Raw genomic sequence first — 23,489 nt, forward strand, 5'->3', positions numbered from 1 at the left:
TAATGCCCGTCTTTTTTCCAATGTCCTTTCTCACAGCAAAAATGTCAAAACCCCGTTAGCAGCCCTTTCCCTTGATGCTGAAAAAGCTTTTGATCGTATTAATTGGCAATACATGTTTCGAACCCTCACCTGGTTTGGCTTTGGACCAAAGTTTATAGCGTTAATCAAACTCCTTTATTCCTCTCCCCGTGCCAGTATTTTTGTTAACAACCAATTTTCCAGATTTTTTTCTTTAACAAGAGGTACAAGACAAGGCTGTCCCCTTTCCCCGTTATTATTTATCCTATGCCTTGAACCCTTTTTGCAACGTATTCGTTCTAACCCTCACATTACAGGTTTAAAATTCCCCTCTGTCGAAACCAAACTTTCAGCATACGCTGATGATGTCCTCATTTACATGTCCAATCCTGAATCTTCCCTCCCTCCCTTTTTAGATGAAGTTCAGTTATATTCCTCAATATCAGGATATAAGCTCAATTTATCCAAAACTGAAGTGCTTCCCCTTAATTCTTTGTGTTTTCAATATATGTTTAATAATACTGATTTTGCATGGTGTCCTTCTAAAATTAAATACCTCGGCATATGGTTTTCTTCCTCTCTAAAAGATACCCTTAAAATAACATTTGATTCGTTATTTAAGAAAATTCAATCCCTCCTACAGATTTGGTCTCCCCTATTTCTTTCTTGGTGGGGTAGATTAGATACTATCAAAATGATGATTACCCCTCATGTTTTATATACAGTCTCTATGCTCCCCTTCAAAATCCCTAAATCCTATTTTCCCGTATCAATTCCATATGCACAAAATTTTTGTGGAACAATAAACATCCCCGCATTGGATTACATAAGTTGGTTCGCCCTAAAAATGAAGGTGGTGTTCGTTACCCTGATTTTGGCTCTTATCATTCTGCCTTTCTTATCAAACAATCCTTCTCCTTGGCATATGATTTCCTTGATACTCCTGTTCCTAAATGGGTGCTCCTGGAACGCTCTTTTTTGAAAGATTTCTCATTTCAACATGTTCCTTTCATGTCAAACTGTACCTTTATATCCAAGTATCCTATTTTGAAATATTGCCAATCTACCTTGCAAAATGTTTTTTCCTCTTCCCTTTCTCCTCTACAATGTTTTTTATCATCCGTAGTTTGGTACAACAAATTTCTTCGATATAAAGGTAAATCATTTTACTTTAAACACTGGAAAGAAAAGAATATAATGTTTGTACATCAATTTTTTCTTGATTCTAATCTCCTTTCGTTTGTGGATCTACAAAATAAGTTTAACTTACCCGCCTCTTTTCTTGCTGAATATTCTATTATAATCTCTGCTATTCAATCTCATTTACCCTCATTATCCTCTTCCTCTGATTCTTTTTCTTCTTTTACTCCTGTCACCCCACTTTACCCTCTTTTTTCCACTCAACAACCTAAAGCTGCCCTTGTATATTCACTTTTATTATCTGATTGTTCTGTCCGTTTTAAGTCTACAGTAGAGACTGCTTGGGAAACTGATCTGGATGTCTCCTTTGACACTGCATTGTGGGATCGTTTATGGTCTCGACTCTTTAAAGTTTCTGTTGCTGCACGCATTACTCAATCCCTACTTTTTATTTATCACAGAGTTGTTATCACACCGGTTACTATCCATAAATTTTCTCCAACCTCCTCTCCTTTATGTTGGTCCTGTTCTAAAGACCCTGGTACTCTACAACACCAACTTTATTATTGTTCCCCAGTTTTATCTTTTTGGACTGAAGTTTGGAATATTTGTATGAAAATGTTATCTCTTTCTTCACAATTGTCTTTTATACACATATTTTTAGGTTCTTTAGCTGATGATATTGATATTAGTACACCCTCTTCTGCTAAGTTGTTAGACCTTTTTATTGCACTTGCATTTAAAGTTATTTTATCGTGCTGGAAAGACAATTCTAAACTCTCGGTCCACACATGGTGGAATTATATATGTGATGAACATAGAATTTCTATTGCCTCTTCTACCTCTATCCCTTTGAAAATTAAATCTGATTTATTATGGCTTCCCTTTACTTCCTATCTCTCTTCTAATCCTTCTCCCTTACCGCGTGCTTCTTGTCCCTTATGATCCCTTAGTTTTACTTCCTTATCTTCCTCTTTCTCTCCTCTTCTCTTTCCTTTTCTTCTGCTTTCCTCCTTTTCTTTTCTCCTTTTCGCTTCTTTCCTTTCTTCTTTCTCCTTTCTATCTTTTCATACCTTTCTTTTCTCTATATAAATTTCTGTAGATTGATGTCTTTCAATTATTATTATACTCATATGTACTTTTTCCTAATTTTTCATGACATGTTTCGTGTATTACTGTTTTAATGCTTAATAAAAATTTCTTAAACAAAAACAAAAAAAAACAAAAAAGAGACAAGGAGGTTTTAAAGTGTAAAGTGCCTTTTGTTTACTCCTTAAGGAAGTGATAATAATGCTGCTTATGTAAAATAACACAGTGCAGTTGTTGCTGAGTTTTCTTTTTATCTTCTGGAGAATAATTGAATTGCTGCATGCAGGGTACTGTTGGGAACTTAATTAATGCAAAGAACCAGATGGGGAGTACTTGATGTGCATAGTGACAAAGCAGACTGATGGAGTAAAAGAACAAAGAAGTATTGTTTTATAAAACGACCCGTATTTTTCTAAACTGGTGTAGTGTCCTTATTTTGGAGTGGATGGACGTTATGTTACTGAAGGGTGTGGCGCAAACTTAACTCATCTACCTTTGAGTTAGGCCTTCCTACTTAGTGCCAAGCTACCCTATGTGACTTGGAGACCCCAGGTCCAACATAATTGGTGTCTAGCAGTGGGATCAGAACTGTGTTTGCATCCACTCTGAAGTAACAAAGTGTACTCCACAGGCCTACACCTGGAGTTTTCTCCTTGCGGACTCCCTAATTATTTCTTTTTGTTTTCCAAATTTACTCATGGTGGTGGGTGGAGGTAGCTTCGAATTGCCCCTGTTAAACCAATTCTTCCCGAGTGGTTGTCCCTATATCTCTCATAAGCAAAATGGATTTGCTCTGGAGGAACTGGAAACCTATACTGCAGCCCAGCTTAGAGACTTCTGTCAGAAGATGGGAGTATTTTTTAAGCGTGGTGCCAAGAAGGGGGAACTCCAGACCAGTTTGAGGGCTTGGGTGGCAGCACATGGAGAGGGAAAAGAGGAGGAAGAGGGGACGGACCGGGACTCAGTCATAGGGGTAGATGGATTGTTTCAACCTGAGATGGGGAACCTACTACCAGGACCTAGAACCTTTTCAAGGGAAGGCAGCAGTGTCTCCGGAAGAAGCTTAACCGAAGCTGAACTAGTGGACAGGAGGGAAAAAAGACAGCTAAAGTGGGAGTTAGCCAGGTTGGAAAAGGAGAGGGAGAGTGAGGAACAGAGGATGGCTCACGAGTTGAAACTTAGGGAGCTAGAACTCAAGGCCCTACAGATAGGACCCTCCAATTCTCCAAATGGTGGCAGCAAAACAAAAGAACTGACCAGGGAATCCAGACCCTACCTACCTAAAGATATAGTTGCCAGCTACAGCCCAGGGGATGACATTGCCAAGTGGCTGGCTGCCTATGAGGTCTCCTTAAGAGCCCATGGGATCCAGGAAAAACACTGGGGGGGGTGGTTTATACAAATAAATGCCTCCTTCTGGACGGAACACACTATTGGCCCTGGAACAGGAAGAGCAGACCCACTAACCCACCATGAAAGTGGCGCTAATTAAGAAGTTTGGGCTGACCCCAGAGAAGTACCGGGAAAAGTTCAGGGGAAGTCACAAATTAGTCACACAAAATTGGGTGGATTTCCTGGACTATGCAAGAAAGGCACTAGAGGGTTGGATACAAGGCAGCGAGGTGAGGGACTATGAGGGATTGCACAACCTTATTCTCAAAGAGCACCTACTCGAGAAATGTTTTCCCGAGCTGGGTCAACACCTGGTGGACAGCAAGCTGACCAACCCCAGGAAGCTTGCAGAGGAGGCAGACATCTGGCAAAGTACCCGGGTGTCCTCAGAGGGGATTCCCAAAGGGCCGGACATGGCGCCCCCCAGAAGAAGGAGGGGGGAGATAAAAAGCGGGAGTTCTCAAAAGGTCCCCAAAACAGTTTCCAGGGAAAGGGAACAGGATTCACAGCTAAGGCTAACCCGCCCAGAAACCCTCATCCTGGCCAAAGCCAGCAGGCAAGGGTTGTCCACTGCTTTGAGTGTGATGGTGTTGGACATTATAAGGGAGATGTCAAGTGCCCAAAGAGACCACCCCTCCCACCGGAGGAAAAGCCCCGGGAGTAGCTAGTCTAGTGCTCGGGGAGGAGTTGCCCTTAGATAAGGGGGGTGAGTGGGCGGGTGTCACCTTAGTGTCCCTGGGAGATCGGGAGATGGTTCCTAAGATGCAGGTGCCCACAAATACTACCAAGTATGGGCAATGGATCACCATCAATGGCCAAAGAGGGGAGGCTCTGAGAGACAAAGGAGCCAGTATGACAATGGTAAGGAGTCAACTGGCGTCTCCAGAGCAGGTGATTCCACATGTACTCCACCCTGCCACGATGGCTGACGGCAGATTGGGCCACTACCCTGTGGCTGAGGTTCCCTTTGAGTGGGAAGGGGTTGCAGGTTCACTTTGAGTTGCCGTAAGCCCTGCCGTGCCAGTCGATTGTTTGTTGGGGAATGACATGGAGCACAATGCTTGGAAGGAGATGGAATACCGGACTCATTCGGAGATGCTGGGAACACCTGCCTGGGCCTGTGCAAGCACAAGGTCTGGGACTGCCCAGAGAGGGAGTTCGCCTGGGCTGGAGCCTGGAACAATGGCCCAGCCCGCTGCCAAAAAGGTAAAGACCCGAAGACAGGAGAAGCCTGCTTCGGCTTCCACGCTCCATGAGACACATCGGTCACCTGCGGTGGCGGGCCAGGAGTCCGTGGAGGGGGAAGTAGTCTCCCTGGAGGACTTACCTATCCCTGCTGAGTGGCATGTGGAAGGAGGGCCAACCAGGGAGGAGTTTTGTAAGGGCCAGAAGGAGTGCCCTACCCTAGAGGGACTGAGGCGACAGGCCGAAGCCCAGGCAGCAGGGAACGTTGCAGGGCACTACCATATTTACTGGGAGGACGGACTCCTCTACAGTGAACCCAAGGTACCTTTGCCCGGTTCATCACGGGCCTTGGTAGTCCCTCAACGATACCGAGCCTTTCTTCTAGAATTGGCTCATGAGATTCCCTTGGCAGGACACTTAGGTCAGGACAAGACCTTTGCCTGGCTTGTCCCCCACTTTTACTGGCCTAAGATGAAAGTGGCATCTGACACATACTGTCGGACGTGTGTATCCTGTCAAGCCAGTAGGAATACAGGGGATAAGCTGAAAGCTCCCCTGGAACCACTTCCGGTCTTTAGCACCCCTTTGAAAGGGTGGGCATCGACATTGTGGGGCCATTGGATCCACCAACTACAGCTGGTCACAGGTTTATCCTGGTTCTGGTGGATCACGCCATGCGGTACCCAGAGGCAATTCCTCTGAGGACTGTCACTGCACCGGTTGTGGCTAGGGCCCTGATGGGGATCTTTACCCGAGTGGGTTTCCCCAAGGAGGTTGTGTCCGACAGGGGGACCAACTTGATGTCAGCATATATGCGGGCAATGTGGAAGGAGTGTGGAGTGACCTACCGGTTCACCACTCCATACCACCCCTAGTCCAATGGACTGGTAGAGAGGTTCAACAAGACCTTAAAAGGCATGATAAGAAGTCTGCCTGAGAGCCTGCGGAGGAAATGGGACGTCCTCCTGCCTTGTTTGCTATACTACTACAGGGAAGTGCCGCAGAAGGGAGTGGGCTTCAGCCCCTTTGAGCTACTGTACGGGCACCCTGTGCATGGACCTCTCAGCCTGGTGAAAGATGGATGGGAAAAGTCTCCCAGAAAGCCTCCCCAGGATGTGGTGAGCTACATGCCGGCCTTCCGGAGCCAAATGGCAAAGTTGTGGAAGCAAGCTTCTGACAACTTGGAAGCCAGCCAAGCAGTAATGAAAGAGTGGAATGACCACAAAGCTCACCCGGTGGAGTTGGAGCCTGGCCAGAAAGTGTGGGTGATGGAGCCTGGAGAGCTAAGTGCTCTCCAGGATCACTGGACAGGCCCCTTTGAGGTGTTGGAGAAGAAGGGTAAGGCCACCTACCTGGTGGATCTTAAGACCCCTCGACAGCCCCTACGGGTGCTGCATGCTAATCGCCTCAAACCCCACCATGAGGGGCCCGAGGTCATCTTGATGATGGTGACTGATGGAGGAGAGGAAGCGGAAAGCGAGCCTCTCCCTGACCTTTTTTCGTCTCATGAAAAGGATGGGTCGGTGGAGGGAGTGATTCTCTCCCCATCCCTAACTCCTGAGCAGCGGAGGGACTGCCGCCAGATATTGGAGCAGTACTCTTCGTTGTTCTCCCTTGTCCCGGGAAGGACCCACCTGTGTACCCATGATGTGGACACAGGAGACAGCCCACCAGTGAAGTCAAAGACCTACCGGCTGTCAGACAAGGTGAAGGCCAGCATCCACGGTGAGGTTACCAAGATGCTGGAGCTAGGAGTCATTGAACCTTCCAGTAGCCCCAAGTCCAGTCCGGTGGTTTTAGTACCAAAAGCTGCTCCACCGGGCACCACTCCAGAACGGAGGTTCTGTGTGGATTACCGGGGACTGAACTCAGTGACCAAGACTGATGCACATCCGATCCCTAGGGCGGATGAATTGATTGACCGGCTGGGAGCTGCCCAATATCTGAGTACCTTTGCCCTTACTTCCGGGTACTGGCAGATCTCCCTCACAGATGGAGCAAAGGAAAGGTCAGCTTTCTCCACGCCTGAGAGACACTACCAGTTCTGTGTGATGCCCTTTGGGCTCAAAAACGCCCCTGCCACTTTTCAGCAGCTGGTGAACCAGGTCCTCTCTGGAATGGAGGCTTTCTCCGCTGCTTACCTGGATGACATTGCAGTCTTCAGCAGCAGTTGGGAGGACCATTTGCGTCACTTGCAAGCTGTTCTCCAGGCCCTGAAACAGGCTGGCTTGACAATCAAGGCCAGTAAATGTCAGATTGGGCAGGGGTCGGTTGTGTACCTAGGCCACTTGGTGGGTAGGGGAACAGTGCAGCCCCTCCAGGCAAAGATTGAGGCAATCATGGGTTGGGAACCCCCCAAGACCCAGACTGAGGTCCGAGCTTTCCTGGGCCTCACAGGTTACTACCGTCGCTTTGTGAAGGGGTAAGGCACTATTGTAGCGCCCCTCACAGAGCTCACATCCAAGAAACAACCTCGACGGGTAGTCTGGACAGAGGCTTGTCAGCAAGCCTTTGTGAAATTGAAGCAGGCAATGTGTGCAGCACCGGTCCTGAGGGCCCCAGACTTCTCCAAGGAGTTCATTGTCCAGACAGACGCATCAGAGCATGGCATTGGGGCAGTGTTATCGCAACTCAATGAAGAGGGTCTGGATCAGCCTGGAGTCTTCCTGTCCAGGAGACTGCTTTCCAGGGAACAGAAGTGGAGTGCAATTGAGCGGGAAGCTTTTGCAGTGGTATGGGCTCTGAAGAAGTTGCGGCCATACCTGTTTGGCTCACACTTCCTGGTTCAGACTGACCATCGACCTCTTCATTGGCTGATGGAAATGAAGGGGGAGAATCCCAAACTGTTGAGATGGTCCATCTCCCTACAGGGAATAGACTTTTGGGTGGAACATCGGCCTGGAGTGGACCACGCCAATGCAGACGGTCTCTCTAGGTATTTCCGCCTTAGTGATGAGGACTCCCAAGGGGTTGGGTAGCTCTCCCCACTTTCAGCTGGGGGGGACGCGTATTAGACCTGTCGGCCCTTTGGGTGGTCTCTCCTGTCAGTTATTTATTTTGTCCCCTTTTTGCCCCTCATAACTTTTCATTTTTTTGATGTTCACTGGATTTTTGAGGTGTTGACGTAGGGGTTAGATGCTCTTTGCCCTCATAGTCCTCTTTCCTGAGGCCTAGGTGCCTTTTCTGACTAAAAGCATGGGATACACAAAATGGTGGCTATTAACTGCCATAACTGTAATTTCAGGAAAAAGGCCCATAGGATAGTATAGGAATGATCTAGAACCTTCTAGCCAGTTCTAGTAGCCTGAGACCTGCCTATATAAGGGCCAGTGTGTGAGCGGCCATTTTAGAGTGACCGGAGGAGCTTGGGTGGAACCTGGTGAGGAGTAAAGCAGTAGTGTAGGGAGGAAGGTGCACTGTAAAGGGTTAGATCGTCCCACGGGCCGGCTGCCCTACTGTGTTAGTGGGTCCCCCTACCTATTGACTAAGCCCTATCAACACTTGGTCATACGTAGCTCTAAACATCGAACTGAGCCCCAGAGAGAAACAAGGCTGGGCTGCTTAGGGAGAGTTGCAGACGATCAGCCTGAGAACCCGCATTTAGTAAAGAAGACTGGTACTGTTTTCCTACCCCTTTCGGGACCCAGCCTGAACTGTTTCCTCAAGGTGTGTGGGGTCGAGTAAAGCCTAAGCGCCCATCAGACTGAGGAAATTATCTTACCTCACTGAGGTTAGGTTGGCAGATTTTCCTGATTGCTACTGTCCCTCTTACTTCAAGCCCGTTAGGGAGGTTCCACGGGAAGGTCCGCTTGGGGTCAGCAGGGCGATAGTGCCTTTGTGGAAACAACACGAAGGCCAGTGAGGCAGGCTAGCGATAACCCGGAAGAAGGGGCGGGGAGCAAAGAAGGCCGGACTGCGTTCGTTCCCTCCCTCTCTGACGCCTGAGGTGTGGGCGGGATGCAGTGCCGACAGCAACTCTGGAAGAGTCTCGGAGTGGCTCCGGTCCCTTCAGCTGCACCGAGCCGACAGCGCCTCGACTGAAGACACCAGCGAGCCACAGAAACGTGGTGAGAGGAGGGAGAGAGGCTGTGTGTCCTGACCGGGGCGAGTCTGCCAAACACCAGGTAAGACTGTTCAGTGTAGCGCACGGCTGCAGCACCTGAGGGGGGGGAAGGCCTCGCTGTTGACACGCAGTGCGAGGTGAGGGAAATCTGTTTCCATTCAGGATATCAGCGTAAGGTGAAATAAGGAACCATCGGAGGTTAGCAGTCATCAGGACTGGGGAAATCCATTAGACTGTCTCCGTGAGAGCGAGTGGAAAAGGAATAGGAGACAAGGTGGATGAAGTACCAGGGATATTTCCCATAAACCTCCTTTGACATATTCACCTGCTACATTCAAATAGCGTGGTACAGAGAGGTCGTGTAAGTTGACCTGAGACTGGTGGTCCTGTTAAGTATCTGGTAAAAACCAATGGGGTTGACAAGGAAATCAGAACGGTTCTCACAGTAGACAAATAACCTGCTTGTTTTTAATTCAAACTCCAGAGCTGCCCAAATCCTTATATCAAAGAGTAAACACTGTGGAACTGACGGCTGAATCCTTAGGATTCTCTAGTTAAAGAGACAAAGAGGTTTTAAAGTGTAAAGTGCCTTTTGTTTACTCCTTAAGAAAGTGATATTAATGCTGCTTATGTAAAATAACAGTGCAGTTGTTGCAGAGTTTTCTTTTTATCTTCTGGAGAATAATTGAATTGCTGCATGCAGGGTACTGTTGGGAACTTAATTAATGCAAAGAACCAGATGGGGAGTACTTGATGTATATAGTGACAAAGCAGACTGATGGAGTAAAAGAACAAAGAAGTATTGTTAAATAAAACGACCCATATTTTTCTAAACTGGTGTAGTGTCCTTATTTTGGAGTGGATGGACGTTATGTTACTGAAGGGTGTGGTGCAAACTTAACACATGTACCTTTGAGTTAGGCCTTCCTACTTAGGGCCAAGCTACCCTATGTGACTTGGAGACCCCAGGTCCAACACTCGGTTTATGTTTTAGTGCCTTAAACATGTAAACGAGTGCTCCTTGGATTTACATTCATTGTTATGTATTAATGATTCACATGTGTAGCGGACATACAGAAACCTGCATCTATAACATCATCGGTGGAAGTGTGTTGTGCAACAACTTTATTGTCCACACCACTCTATGACTTGCTAACATGATCTCCATTCACATTCCCCATGCATCGGCAATCTACAGCGCAACCTAACGCGGATCGAGTGTTCTTAACTCTTCCCGCAGGGTCAGTGAAAAAAACTCCTGTTTCATTCTACTAAACATGAGCACACCAGTACAGATTGCACCAGATCTACATTCAAACTCTGGGCAACGCCACTGAGCGCTAAGGTCTAAAATTCAGGTATTACTAAATCCTTAGTGCTACCCCGTACCTATATTCTTACTCTCAAATTATTGAGGCAAAACTAATGAGGCCCCAATCCTGTCTTTCAGGCATCATCCTACGGACCATTAGATGGTAAGGCAGTGACGATTCGGTCACTCACCAACGCTTCTTCTCGCTCACTACAAGCGCGAATTTTACTTGACCACTACAGTGGTGAGTATACCTAGATAGCGTTAATATCCTGTTCAAAACATGTAAAATGTAATTCTTCTTAACACGTGCCATGATTGATTGTTTCTTCCTTTTTTATACATGACCACAGTACCCGGCTGGGACAACTGTAAGTCAATCCGAATTATTTACCACACATGGGTTACCATTATTCAAGATTAAGGTTCACGTTTTTCCAGAGAACCCTCTCTACATATGTTTATTCTAACACATAGTGCATTCACTGACCACATGTCCTTAAATCACTTGTAGATGTCCCCCATTGTCCTGTCGAGACCCTCATCTCCACGGGTCAAAACGCCGTAGACGCCATAGGAATTGAACCACAAGAACAGTGCCTATGATTACGGATAGACACTGTGCTACTATTGCCTGCATCATTGACTGGTCATTGTCCTTCCTTCCTTGTACATATTCCCAGAACAAACCACTGTATTTATGCACTCACTGTCTAATTGATACTTTTTGTTTCCTCGTATACACTAGGGACACTTTGCACTTTATGTCTTTGCATTAGTATGTGTATTAATATATGTAACTAATTATCTTTGCAACCATTGTTTTGAAAATACAAAAACCTTGATGAAAAATTCGATACACTGGCCATGTCTCTCTCTTGCTCCATCCCCTATATACTCTCGACCTCTATGAATTGCTATTATGCTATGTATAAATTTTGGATTCATAAATATATCACAGGAACCATTGTTTTTTGGATAAACTGTTTGCCCTGGTTCCTGTGTGAAAAGGGTTTCCCTTGTTTTCTCGTAAACCACCAGGTATCTCAGCATTTGGCTGAGCAGAGACGTGGATGAACTTTGGAGGGCCAACATCAGCCGTGCGATGGACAGGCTGGAATCCAGAAGTGGCAAAAACTCCCTCTGGCGCTGGCGGGGTGCATCGCCATTGCCAAAATGGTGGTGCTACTGAAATTCCTACATCTCTTCTTAAACATCCCTGTCCCACATACACCGCACTTTTTCTGTAAACTACGCTCTCTTGTCATCACTCTGATCTGGGCAGGGTGACAACCTAGAATAGCATACAACACTCTCACACTCACATTGGCCCGAGCTGGCATGGGCACCCCAGATTTCAAGTTATACGCACTTTGTGCCCAAGCTAGCTTTCTCCAATTTTGGTTGCACCCCACGCCCTTCCAACCTCACATTGCGGTTAAGGCTGACCTTGCTGCTCCATGGCCACTTCAGACCGCACTCTTCATTCCACCTAAACCCAGTGCGGCGAGATGCACAGTAGAGTGCCTTTGCTGGGCCTAGATGGGCTTCGGAAATATACCAGTGCCAGCACTCTCTGCCCCCTCCATCCCCTAGCCAGCAACCCAGCGTTCCCTCCAATACAGACTGCGGGCATGGCCCCATGCGCTGCGCATCTAGGTCTCGTCACTATTGCAGACATCTACCCCAATAATACATTTTTCGCCCTTTCTGGAGATGCCGGCGGAATGGATAATATACTACATTACCAAATTAGAGCAACCTGTCGGGAAGCCAATCCTACATTCCCTCAGGCTCCTCCGGTGCTTGCTGCCCTCAAGCTTGTCCCTGTCTCTAGGACCCGGCGCAAACTGGTAACCAGGATTTATGCTCTCACGCATCCTCTGTTAACACTGATCGCTCCCGCACTGCGCTTATCTCCTATCGTTTGCGGCTCATACATTTTAAATATTTGCATAGACTTTACCGCTCACCTGCGACTCTGCACAGAATGGGGTTAATCGCAAGTGATAGATGTGCGCGGTGCTGCGCTCTTTCAGCTGACTTTTCTCATTTTGCCAGACTGTGTCCTAGGGTCTTTACCTTCTGGCGGGACGTGTGCGCAGCCATCAGTGACATCACATCCGAACGAGTCGCTCCTGATCCCATGGTGTGCCTCTTGGGTTATGTGAAACATATCTGATGCGAGCCGCAAAATAACCGCTATGCTTCTGGTTCTTGCTAAACGCAGGGTGTCAATCCACTGGGGGCGAAAACTGGCACCCAAGGTCAAGAACTGGTTGAATGACTCTGCCCACTGTCAGAGAGTGCTGGGTGAATTTTGGGACTTTGTCAGCTGCCAGTAGACCTCCTGACATCTGGGCCTCTCTCATTTCCTACCTACAACGCCAAGCTACCCCAACCAGTCCATCAGACTCCCCCACTGGGGGCCCTCTGGTTGCCACAGGCGGTGCTGCAGGCAAACCTCCATCGCCACATCCACCTTTACATTCCCCAAACAGCCTACACAAAAATTCTGCATGGGTATCTTAGTCTAGTAATGTGCCTCTCTGGACTAACATCCTTCTTATTTCTGTTATATAATGTAAAGGGCTGTGTAATCGTGACTGCATATGTACTGCAAGGACAGATTGTAATGTGACATTGTTTCTGCTTCAATAAAGGTTAAAAAAAAAAAAAGTTCAAGGTTAAACACATTAAGAAACGCCTAAGGCTCGTTAAGCACATTCATTGGTCCCTGCTTAAAATATTCACACATGCTGAGCGACAGGCGTGAAACACCCAATGAGCTCCCAAGCCATTCCCAGCAAAACAATCCTGACCATGCAGAAGAAAGCGAAGCAGTGCGCTGAGATGCACGCATGCCTGAATGATTTGTGTGTACCTTTACAGGAGTAAACCTGCCAAACACAAACGGACCCACATTCTTCCATGTGTCCGAAGTAAGAAGTAGGCAAGGTCAACCCCTGCAACCCTTCTTTTCCTTCCTTGAAACAGGACCTCAAACTTCTACTTCTCAACAACAACTTCAAAACACGCAAGCTACCTGCTCAGCATTTTCCTCATTGACTGGCACCTTCAAGACGGCCATTTGGCTCTTTCAATCTCCTGTACTGTACCGGATGCCATTCCTCAATGCGTTCTTGTATTATACTGTAGTGACTTTATAACCACCTAATGATGTATTGCTCTTTTCTTTGGCTATTATGAATCCCCTCATGTACATTGTGTAAATGTAATCACACAACATGTAAAGCGCTCAACTACCCTTGGGTCTAGCTAGAGTTATATAAAACTAAAAAATAACTAAAAAATAAACATGCCCGCTGTGAAGATAACAGCTCAGAGCTGGTCTCCTCTCCTAATTGGAGATCGTGCCAGGGCATCTGGTTGCCTGGCTGTGATTTGTGACTTACTGAGCCAAGAGGATATGGCAATGGAATGAATCAACCAGGGTGGAGAACCTGCCCACAAGTGATCATTGTGTTACCTAGACAGACTATGTCTGGGGACTGGTTCTCCATGCACAACCACTATTACTGGGGACTGGCTCTCCATGCACAAACACTATTTCTGGGGACTGGCTCTCCATGCACAAACACTATTTCTGGGGACTGGCTCTCCATGCACAAACACTATTTCTGGGGACTGGCTCTCCATGCACAAACACTATTTCTGGGGACTAGTATTCCATGCACAAATACTATAGCTGGGGACTGGTTCTCCATGCACAAACTATTTCTGGGGACTGGCTCTCCATGAGCAAACACTATTTCTGGGGACTTGCTCTCCATGCAAAAATACTATATCTGGGGACTGGTTCTCCATGCACAAATACTATATCTGGGGACTGGTTCTCCATGCACAAAGACTATATCTGGGGACTGGTTCTCCATGCACAAAGACTATATCTGGGGACTGGTTCTCCATGCACAAAGACTATATCTGGGGACCGGTTCTCCATGCACAAACACTGTATCTGGGAACTGGTTTTCCATGCACACATACTATATCTGGGGACTGGTTCTCCATGCACAAACACTACATATGGGAACTGGTTCTCCATGCACAAACACTACATGTGGGGCTGGTTCTCAATGCACAAGCACTATATCTGGGGACCAGTTCTCTATGCAAAGAAACACACATACACAGAATGGCAAAGAAACACACATACACAGAATGACAATCAGTTAGACAGAGAGGTTTCCTTTTTAGCCCTTCACTGCTGGGAACACTAGTTGATGATGCAACATTCTGTGGCTCAACTCATTCAGAAGAACAATAGAAAATCAGCTAAAAGACTCACTACGCTAATGGCCCAAGCTCAGTTTGATGAAGTATTGGTGTATTTGAAGGGATCAGCCGGATGGGCCATATCCAATGAGGCATGGAGGACCTGTGACTGCAATAATTCCAGTTGAAACCACGCAAGGACATCCATCAGTGTATAGGCACTCAGGTGATATCAGCATTCTGCATTCAGCAGCCACCTTTGCAAGCATTAACCACTGAATGTGAGAAAGGGATTCATATTGGTCCTGTGCTCAAACATACATTATGTGCCAGTTAGTTGATTGACTCAAATACCTAATTGTACAGTGTCCGTAATTGTGTAGGTAAAGGGAAAGTCAATGCATCACACAGCCACACTAGTTGAATTGAATCCCGAACACTGAAGAAAAATTGCTGTCAGAAACACTTGAGAGGCAATGAATTGCAGCACAAAATGTAAAACTACAAAAGATCAATTAACAATCCGATTACCTTACCTTACAAAACCAACTTGTGTGCATGTATGGCTTCCAATCCGTTTACCTTCATGAAAATTCACAAGTCGGTAAGAATCTCAGAACAGCCTCTTAAAAACAGGCAAGCATCATGGTAGGTTTTGCTTGTGCTGCCTGACTAAATGAGACCGAAACATGACGGCAAGACTTAGGCAACGTGGTCAGTGAGCAAAGCACATTCTAACAGGAAAGCTAGAAACCAGTCCATCATCAAGTGACCGTAAGGGTTTTGTATATGTATGTGAGTGAATTAGTGTGTGTTCGAGACTGAAGTTTGTGAGAATTAATGTGGAATAAGAGGGTAGACCGTTTTGCTTTTCAGTATTTCTCGCTTGTCCAGGAGATCCACTGTAGTCAGTTAAAACATCCATCCCTTTAGAGTTCCTTGGTTCAGAATATAATTTGCGTTTCGTGATTTTCTAAAAACGAGCTGCCCTCTGTGTCCCAAACTGGCTGCCAGAGGCTCAGGCACCCCTATTTAGCCGTGTTAGACCTGGCATCATTGGCGTGGGTCTCCCTTCCATTTTTGCTGTTGCCTCATTTGTTTTTCTTGTGTTAGATGCTTTGGGCACTGTGCCACTGCTGTCCAGTGCCAGTGCTCCCTACTGTAAATTGATGTATTGATTAGTGGTTCCATGATTGGATATTTGGTTTACTTGTCAGACCCTAGTACAGTAAACTGAGTGTGCCCAGGGCGTGTAAATCCAAATTGCTGCTAGTGGGCTTGCAGCACTGGTTGTGCCACCCACAGAAGCAGACTTGTAAAATGTGTCCAAGGTCTCCCATTGCAGAGCCTGCGTGCAGTCTGGTACTGTCATGCTGACTGGGCAAGTGAACCCACTTGCCAGTCCCTAAACCTTCCCTTGTCTTCATATTAGTCAACCCTATGGTAGGCCCAAGGGCAAGATGCATTGTAAGTATAAGGTAGGACAAGCCCTGATGTGTATGGCATGTCTAATAGTGAATTACAGCAATTTTCATTTTTCACTATTACAAGGCTACCTGTTCCCCATAGGATAGAATGGTGAATGGGCTGCTGGATTGTTACATGTTTATAATCCGAGCAGACTCAGGGAACATGGTAGAAGTTTTAGTATGCCTGGACTCAAAATAATAAAATCCATCTTTTAGTAAAGTTTATTCTAATATTCTGTGTTTGCAAATACCACTTTTAGAAAGTAGGTATTTGCTTGCCTAACCATTTGAGCCCGACTCTGCTAGGTTGTGGATTCCTTGTCTGGGTTTGTGTGTGACAGGACTGGGGAATTCCAGGAGACAGGCTGGGGCTGCCCGGTGGTGAATAGGGAGCTCTGCATCCAAGATGGGAGGGAGGAGTTGCACCTGGGACCCAAATAGGGCTGGGCCTTCCAGCTACAATGCTGGCTCCACCCCCTGGGGTGTGTCTGATGTCTCTGCCCTGCACACTGAAAGAAGAGAAGGAAGACGGTTAACAAAGTGCTCCTGGCCTGTACTTGCCTTCCACAATGCTGGCTCCACCTCCTGTGGGGCGTCTGATGTGCCTGCCCTGTGCTTACTCAGTCTCCATGCCGTCAACAAGCTGAAGCCTGCACAGCGACTGGAAGGACATCGCAACGTGCAACGCCTCGCTACACCGAATAGAACTGGTCTGACCGAAGCGGTCACTGCTGCTGACTTTGAGCCCTGTGACCGCACTGGAGTCGAGCACCGCCTCGCACACTTTGCGACGCACCGCCCGACTCGCACCGCTGTCCGGACTGACCGACGCCAGCTCCCGAACTCCGGCTCGAACGCCGCACCGTAAAGCTGGAAGAAACGCAAAGAGCCACGTCCGCCCCGACAACGCAAGCTCTGAGCTCATCGACGCCGCCAACGAGCCATATCCTGCACCGCGACGGAAGGGACACCGTGACCTGCAACGCTTCTTTTCCTGCACCGCGACGATCACCGGAACCGTCTCGCACATCAGTGCCGGTCGCCCCAAGGAAAAGGTACTGTGTTTGAGTCTGTCGACAGTCGCCGCGGGCCGCTGGATTTGTTAGACTCTGTGTTCTTTCAGCAAGCTGTAGCCGGACAAGGCTACCAACTCGCACATAACTTTGATTTACACCGTTTTAACCAGAACTCTTGAAATTTGATAGTACTGTGGATTCTTTTGGTCGTTTATTGGTCTTGTTGTAACTCTCTGTAAAGTATAACTTATTTTTGATACAAAACCTTGTGTGGTGTCAATTTGTAGTGTTGTCACTGGGTTACTGTATGTGGTCACAAATGCTTAACTTCCATCGCCTCTGAACTAGCCTTGACTGCTCGCGCCACACCACCTAGAGGGTGAGCAGGGGTTATTTTAAGAGGGTAATTCCCTTGCCCATAGAAGAGGGTCCCTGCTTGACGCAAGTACCTACCTGTGCCAACCAAAGACCCCCAATTCTAACAGGCCGCATCCTAATTCTCCTGCTCAGGGGCATTCTATAACACACACTTTTAGCTATTGTTGCTTTTTAAATTGATTTAAATAAGATTGTATGTAGATAAAATAACACAATTTAGCTTCCAAAGCCGATTGACTTTCTAAAGAGTCTGACAAAAATACCCACACGAAGAGGCTATGCAGAGCAGATTGTGTGTTCTGATACAAACACTGAACACAATAGAACTGCAGAGTCACAAGCGGATTGCCTTCACAGAGCATCATTTCTGGGCTGAAGAACCACAGGCTCCTTTACCCAGGAACGTATGCTACTCACAGGAAGTCACAGGTCAATGTCAGTAATGCAGGGATTTGGAAACAGCAGAAAGGAGGTAGACACATGGGTAACTCAACAACGAAGCCGGTCATGCCAAGAGCCTAGGGCCAGCAGCATCAGAGCATCTAAAACACGTTCAATGAACCCGGGCATTCAGGTCAAAAATCATTGTAAAAAACCACAGCCCTCCAATCTGTCTTAATTGTACACTTCAAAATGGGTTCTATGCTCACCAGGTGTCAGTATAAAGGCTAATAAAGGCTCTCCACATTCTAAGTCTATCACAGTAAGAAAATGAAAAGTACGATCATGTAAGTCTGTTAGTCAAATGAAGACCATCAATTGTCACCAGTCACTACCACATGAACCAGTCCTTAAGGCATATGTACCATGTGGTTCATCTAGATTAAGTCCACTAGGACAATCCACCTCTATACAGTGAAGTTGCCTCAAAAGAAGAACTTTGGTATGAGTTTCACGTGCTCAGTATTTCAGAACCAGATTAGCAGAAGTAGGTTAGCAGGAAGTAACATTTTTTGTCAAGATGCTACTGGGGTGAGCCCATTTAAACTTTTATATTCTTCAAATGTGGTACCTAAGCCCTTTGGCCATTTGGGAACATTTATCAATTTCATCTACATCACAGTCATCATTTTCATTTCACCTGAAGGCACCTTCGCCTGTTACTGCCAGACTTATCTGTGTAAACACACTAGAATGGTGGTGGGAAGGAGCTATGGGTAGCACTCCAACAGATTCATGGAAGCAGGACTGGAGGTAGGTGCAATCTCAGCTTCCTTAGCCTCGATTTAATCTTTCTACTGTTTGGATTCTTAGCTAATGAGCCATTATGTTCCTGGCTTCAGTTCTTCTCTGCTTGGAGTCTATGTCCCCACTTGCTCCTAAGTTTTGCATACCAGGTATTGCACAACAGGCACTGCGTGTTCACAGGAGCAATTGATGTAGATCCCAGGTAGGTGATATCAGTCAGGTGTCCATTCACCATAACAAGGATATTACCTGGGTGACGACGAAATCTAGGAACCTCTTTGAATAATCCTTTTCATCCTTATTCACCTACACACATAAATAGCTTCATATATCAATGCTTTCTGAAAAATGTTGATTCTCATCCACAACACCTAGTGTTTGGGTTGACATATTTCGGCTGGGAACTGCCCTTGCAGGTCAGTGGCCTTAGTCAGGACCAAGAGTATGGAAGGCCTAAAACCTTGGCATTCCTCATAGTTCAGGTAAGTGTATTGACTCATCTGTCTTCATCAAAGAGCACACTCTGCTCAAGACATAACGCTGTTGTAGGCCAGTCTTTGGCCGATAACTTAATCAGAAATTCAAATTTCATTATGGGATGGAGGATTTGGGATGGATATGTTTTAGCTTGGCCTAAAACCGCCCTTTGCAGAGGTGCTGCGTTTCTCTCTCATCCCGAATCTTCGTTTTAGCTTTGGGCCTTCCATACTCTTGGTCCTGATGAAGACCACAGACCTGCATGGGCAGTTCCCAAACGAAAAACATGTCAACCCCACCCCTAGGTGTCGTGGATCAGTAATGTATCCACAAAACACCGATCTGTTTTTAGTCTTGTCCCTACCCTGGTTTCTTCCCTCAATAAAGATTTACGTACAGGATAGGAGATAATTTTAAACGATTTACCACTGTCAACATCCAGACAGTCTCCCTCCTGATGGTGGTTGCGGTGTCACTTGGAGAATGGGACACTAAAGTGACAGACCCAATGATGACACTATCCACCAAACCACACTAAGCGTAGATAATATACGCTGCATACTGTGAATGTGTGGTTGAGGGTCTCTAAGATAACATTCCTGAGAATCTGGTATGGATATTTTTGTGGCTCATTCTACCCTTTTGCTTGATTAATGACTAATGTCATTTGGAAGCCGATTGAACCTCTGCTTCTTTCTTGATCCCATTTGATTTGAACTACATTGTGCAGCATAACCAGTATGCCCTTCTCCAATGTTACTGCTTATCATTGCGTGTCAGATGTTAGATGGATCGTAGCGGAGCACTGGAGGGACTAGTTAGGTCTTCCCCATAACGCTGTAGTCAATAAGGGATGCTGCTCTAACCAGGTCCCTTGAAAAAGAAATGAGTGAGTGATGCCGACAAGTGATAGTGAATGAACTCTTTTCAGGACGATCTTTACATTTTGACTGCCTCCTTCACCCCCGACAGGCTAGGGCAAATGGATTAAAAACTTTGTACCTTTGTGAAAAGGCTATTTTTTTGAAGGTAGTACATTTGCCTTGAAGACGATACATAGGATCTTCAGTCTGAATCTTCATTATAAAAGGAACCAATGAAGAGACTTCAGGGCGGTGTTATGGTGCCTTGGTTGAAATACATTTTAAATGCCTTTTTCTAGTTCCTATACTTCCTACAAAGATAATATTTCAATAACCTAATATTTGGAAGATAACGATTCAGAGGAGACTCCGTTTCCTAGTGGACGCAACTCCCCAAGCCAGTTAAAACAGTAAAGTTACATTTCATGCTTGTACTAACTTGGTAAAAAGAGGATAGTTTAGAATCCAAAAAATATAAAGTTACTCCATTTTTGCGTATGTTTCAGACGGCCTCAGGATCAGGATATTAACAAATACTACTTCAGTTTTATTCCCATTTAGTAGAATAAGCCCTCTTAAATCGAAAAATATATATGCTTAATAAAGTAAAAGACATACATTTTCTCTGACTAACTCTGAGGCTGCTCAAAAGGGTACTAGTGAGCCGGATGTTAGTATTCATGAAATGTGGACGTCAACCCAACACTTCATTAGAGTAATAATTAAAATAAGCCATTAAATAAAACAAGTGATAACAATAGTACAAAACAACATGAAGGTTCTACTTTAGTTGACACTACAACCTAATGAAACACCCAAGAGGAATAGTACAACTGTTTCAGCTTTCAGCTATCTATGTAACTTGACAGGCATAATACGGAGATCATATGCTTAATATGTTTCAAAATGCCACAACTTCATTTTTCACAAGAAGCAGCCCCCAAGAACTGTTAGTAATATGTGCAAGTCCACATTAATATTTTATAGAAGTTATGGTATCATGCTTTTAATGAAATGCAAATGAACAAACATCTAAAGGGTAGACCAACTTCAACGGGCAGAGACAATATAAGAATCAGTTTACAATTACAACTTATCTCAAAAGATGACCTTCAACACATTCTAGAGTGATATGAACAGCCACTGCTTGCAGCCTATTTGGCAACTTATATAAATGTCTCTTTAGTGTTCATCTGTAAATATGTATCACATCTGAATTATAAGTAAACACATTTTGCCCCATAGCTAGACGTGCACTCTACAAATACTATGAAGACATATATTAAAAATAATATCTGGCCTGTGTGCAATTGTCTTTTCCATAATTCTCACAATCCACATTTTTAACTAACCAAGACGTTTTATAAAATTGAATAAATGCCTTAAGGTTGCTGTGGTCCTCTTGTGCTCCCTACAAGTCATTGCATTTACTGTGGCTTTGGTTGGAATGTAGCACATATATAAATTGAATTATGTATGCCAGCGGTGGTAGTCATTTTGAAATCAAAAGACTGAGGTTAGAGTGATATCGCTATGTTTGTCTTATGACAGCAGTAACGTCGATGAAACCTCCACGGAATAGGTACCTGGAAGAAAGTGCCTTTTTCAGATGGACAAGCTCAGTCCTCAGTCTCCTCACATTTCCTGCCGTTTTTGCAAACTCAAAGTCCAGGGATCCCTTGTGTTGCTCTAAAACCTTCAGCCTTTGAATCCAAAGAACTCTCTTTACTTTAAGCTCTTGCTTGAGTATCTGAAAAAAGACAATTTGAAAAAATACGTTCAAGATTAGTCTATAAATACAGGACAAGGCACTGTCAAATCATTGGAGTTAACTTCGATCCTCTGCAGACATACCTTGCAAAAGCAATGATGGGCAACAACAAATTTGATACTATTACGTCCAGATGATCAACAGACCAAGCCAAAGAGATGAAAACATTGCATGCTTCCATTGAACATCAAACCCCACTCAACCAAATCCTGCTGACATTGCACAACACGTAAATGACTCAACCGAAGGAAACATCCTAGAACATGCCAGTACTTCCATGATCAATGTTGGAAATGACCATCTTTTACATGGTATTCCCCCAGATGCTTTGCCTTCTTTTTGCTGAACCCGTTTTTGCTGGCCATAGGACTCTGCACACCTTTCTCCTGCCAACCAAGGGTAACGTGCTTGTACACACCTCTGAATACAAGTTAGAATTGGAATTCCCTTAACTAGCATATTTGTCTGTAAATCACTAGTATATGGTACCACCTCCACCCAAGTCTTACATGCTACTAGTGCGCTGCAGCACTCATGGTGCCACCCACTAAAGTAGTAATGTAAAACATATCTCCAGGCCTGCCACAGCAACCTGGGTGTTGAGTTTCAAACTGCCATTTTGACCAGGCAAAATATACCTGTTGCCAGGCCTAAACTTTTTTTTAATACAAGCCACCCCTAAGGCAGGCTCTTAATGCTCATACAGCATGGTGAATGGTGTTTCAAAGGTAGGTCTTGTATATTTAACAGTGTTCATAAACTGACATTGAAAAACATTTTTCACTGTGAAAAGCTGGCTGCCCCAGAGGTTTACACTGGTTTACACAAACACATTTAATAAGTGCTAAATTAATTTTGAGGTTAACTAGAACAAAATGGGTCAAGACCCATTTTAATACACATTTAATACCCAACTTAATGGTCAGGTCGGATTTTATATTAGTATTTTGGAAATTATACTTTTAGAAGGTTGTCATTTCCCTGCAGACTGCCAAAAGGGCATTACTGCCAGTGTGCAGTGTTACATGACTGCTAATGACTTCTGTGTGGTGAGATGTGGATTGCTCCCAGAGGTACGACTAAGGGCTTAGGTGTGCAGAAGGGTTTCCTTCAGCAGGATGGCCTGGGGACCTGCCCACACTTTTGTGTTCCTAGACAACTTGACCCAAACCCAGAGGAAGAGAGGACTCCCCCAGAACTGGTTTGGAGTGACCATAAGGGAGGCTTTTCCCTTTGTTATAGCCACACCTCTGAGTGGATACAGGGAGCTTTGATCAGGTAAAGAAAGGCTCTTTCATATTGGATTTAGGGAAAGAGGGGTACTATGGGATAGTTTACAGTAAACCACACAGGAGTGCTGCTAATGTAGGTCCTGTCATCCCTGGGATATTTAATCCCATTGGTTAAGGAGTGGCCAGGAGTTTCCCCACTTACGGACTGGAACTGGGCATGATTGTGTCATCCTAGTATCATTTTCAGAACACTTCATTGAAAAATCAGAAACACTGCCCTGCAGTCTGAAGAGCCTGAAGGAAGACTGGATCTGTTTGCCTTGAACCGAAGAACCCAGTTGGCTGACTAACTGCTTGAGCTACAAGGACATAAGCTTTCAGAGGCCTCTATCCCTGCAACTGCGCAGCAGACTAGTTCCAACAAGACCAGCCCTGGACGCTGCTACTGGCCTCTGTTGAAGCGAGTCCTAACTTCCAGGTGGTGCACCCCAGGTCCTTGATCCTTGGCTGGTGTTAGAGTGACTCCCCCAGTCCTCATACTGCATGAAGTAGGACTTTTTTTGGCCAACCTTTTGTCTGTAGAGTCGATGGAAACCAGGTTCTTCAACGAAGTAGCAGTAATCAAAATTAATCATCGGTTGGCATCAACTTGGTGAAGCT

General features: G+C 45.5%; 1 protein-coding gene across 2 annotated transcripts in view; it reads right to left on the reverse strand.

Annotated features, from left to right (window-relative positions):
* IRAG2 (inositol 1,4,5-triphosphate receptor associated 2) overlaps positions 1–23,489 on the reverse strand; it is a 1,414,859-nt gene that overhangs the window by 667,360 nt on the left and 724,010 nt on the right. For both annotated transcript variants that reach the window (XM_086920312.1, XM_086920307.1), the window contains exon 16: positions 21,413–21,576. In XM_086920312.1, coding sequence (XP_086776438.1) covers positions 21,413–21,576 — 164 coding nt within the window. The remainder of the gene's footprint in view (positions 1–21,412; positions 21,577–23,489) is intronic.

Source organism: Lissotriton vulgaris, chromosome 1_1 (genome assembly GCF_964263255.1).
Source record: "Lissotriton vulgaris chromosome 1_1, aLisVul1.2, whole genome shotgun sequence".
NCBI classification, from domain to species: Eukaryota; Metazoa; Chordata; class Amphibia; order Caudata; family Salamandridae; genus Lissotriton; species Lissotriton vulgaris.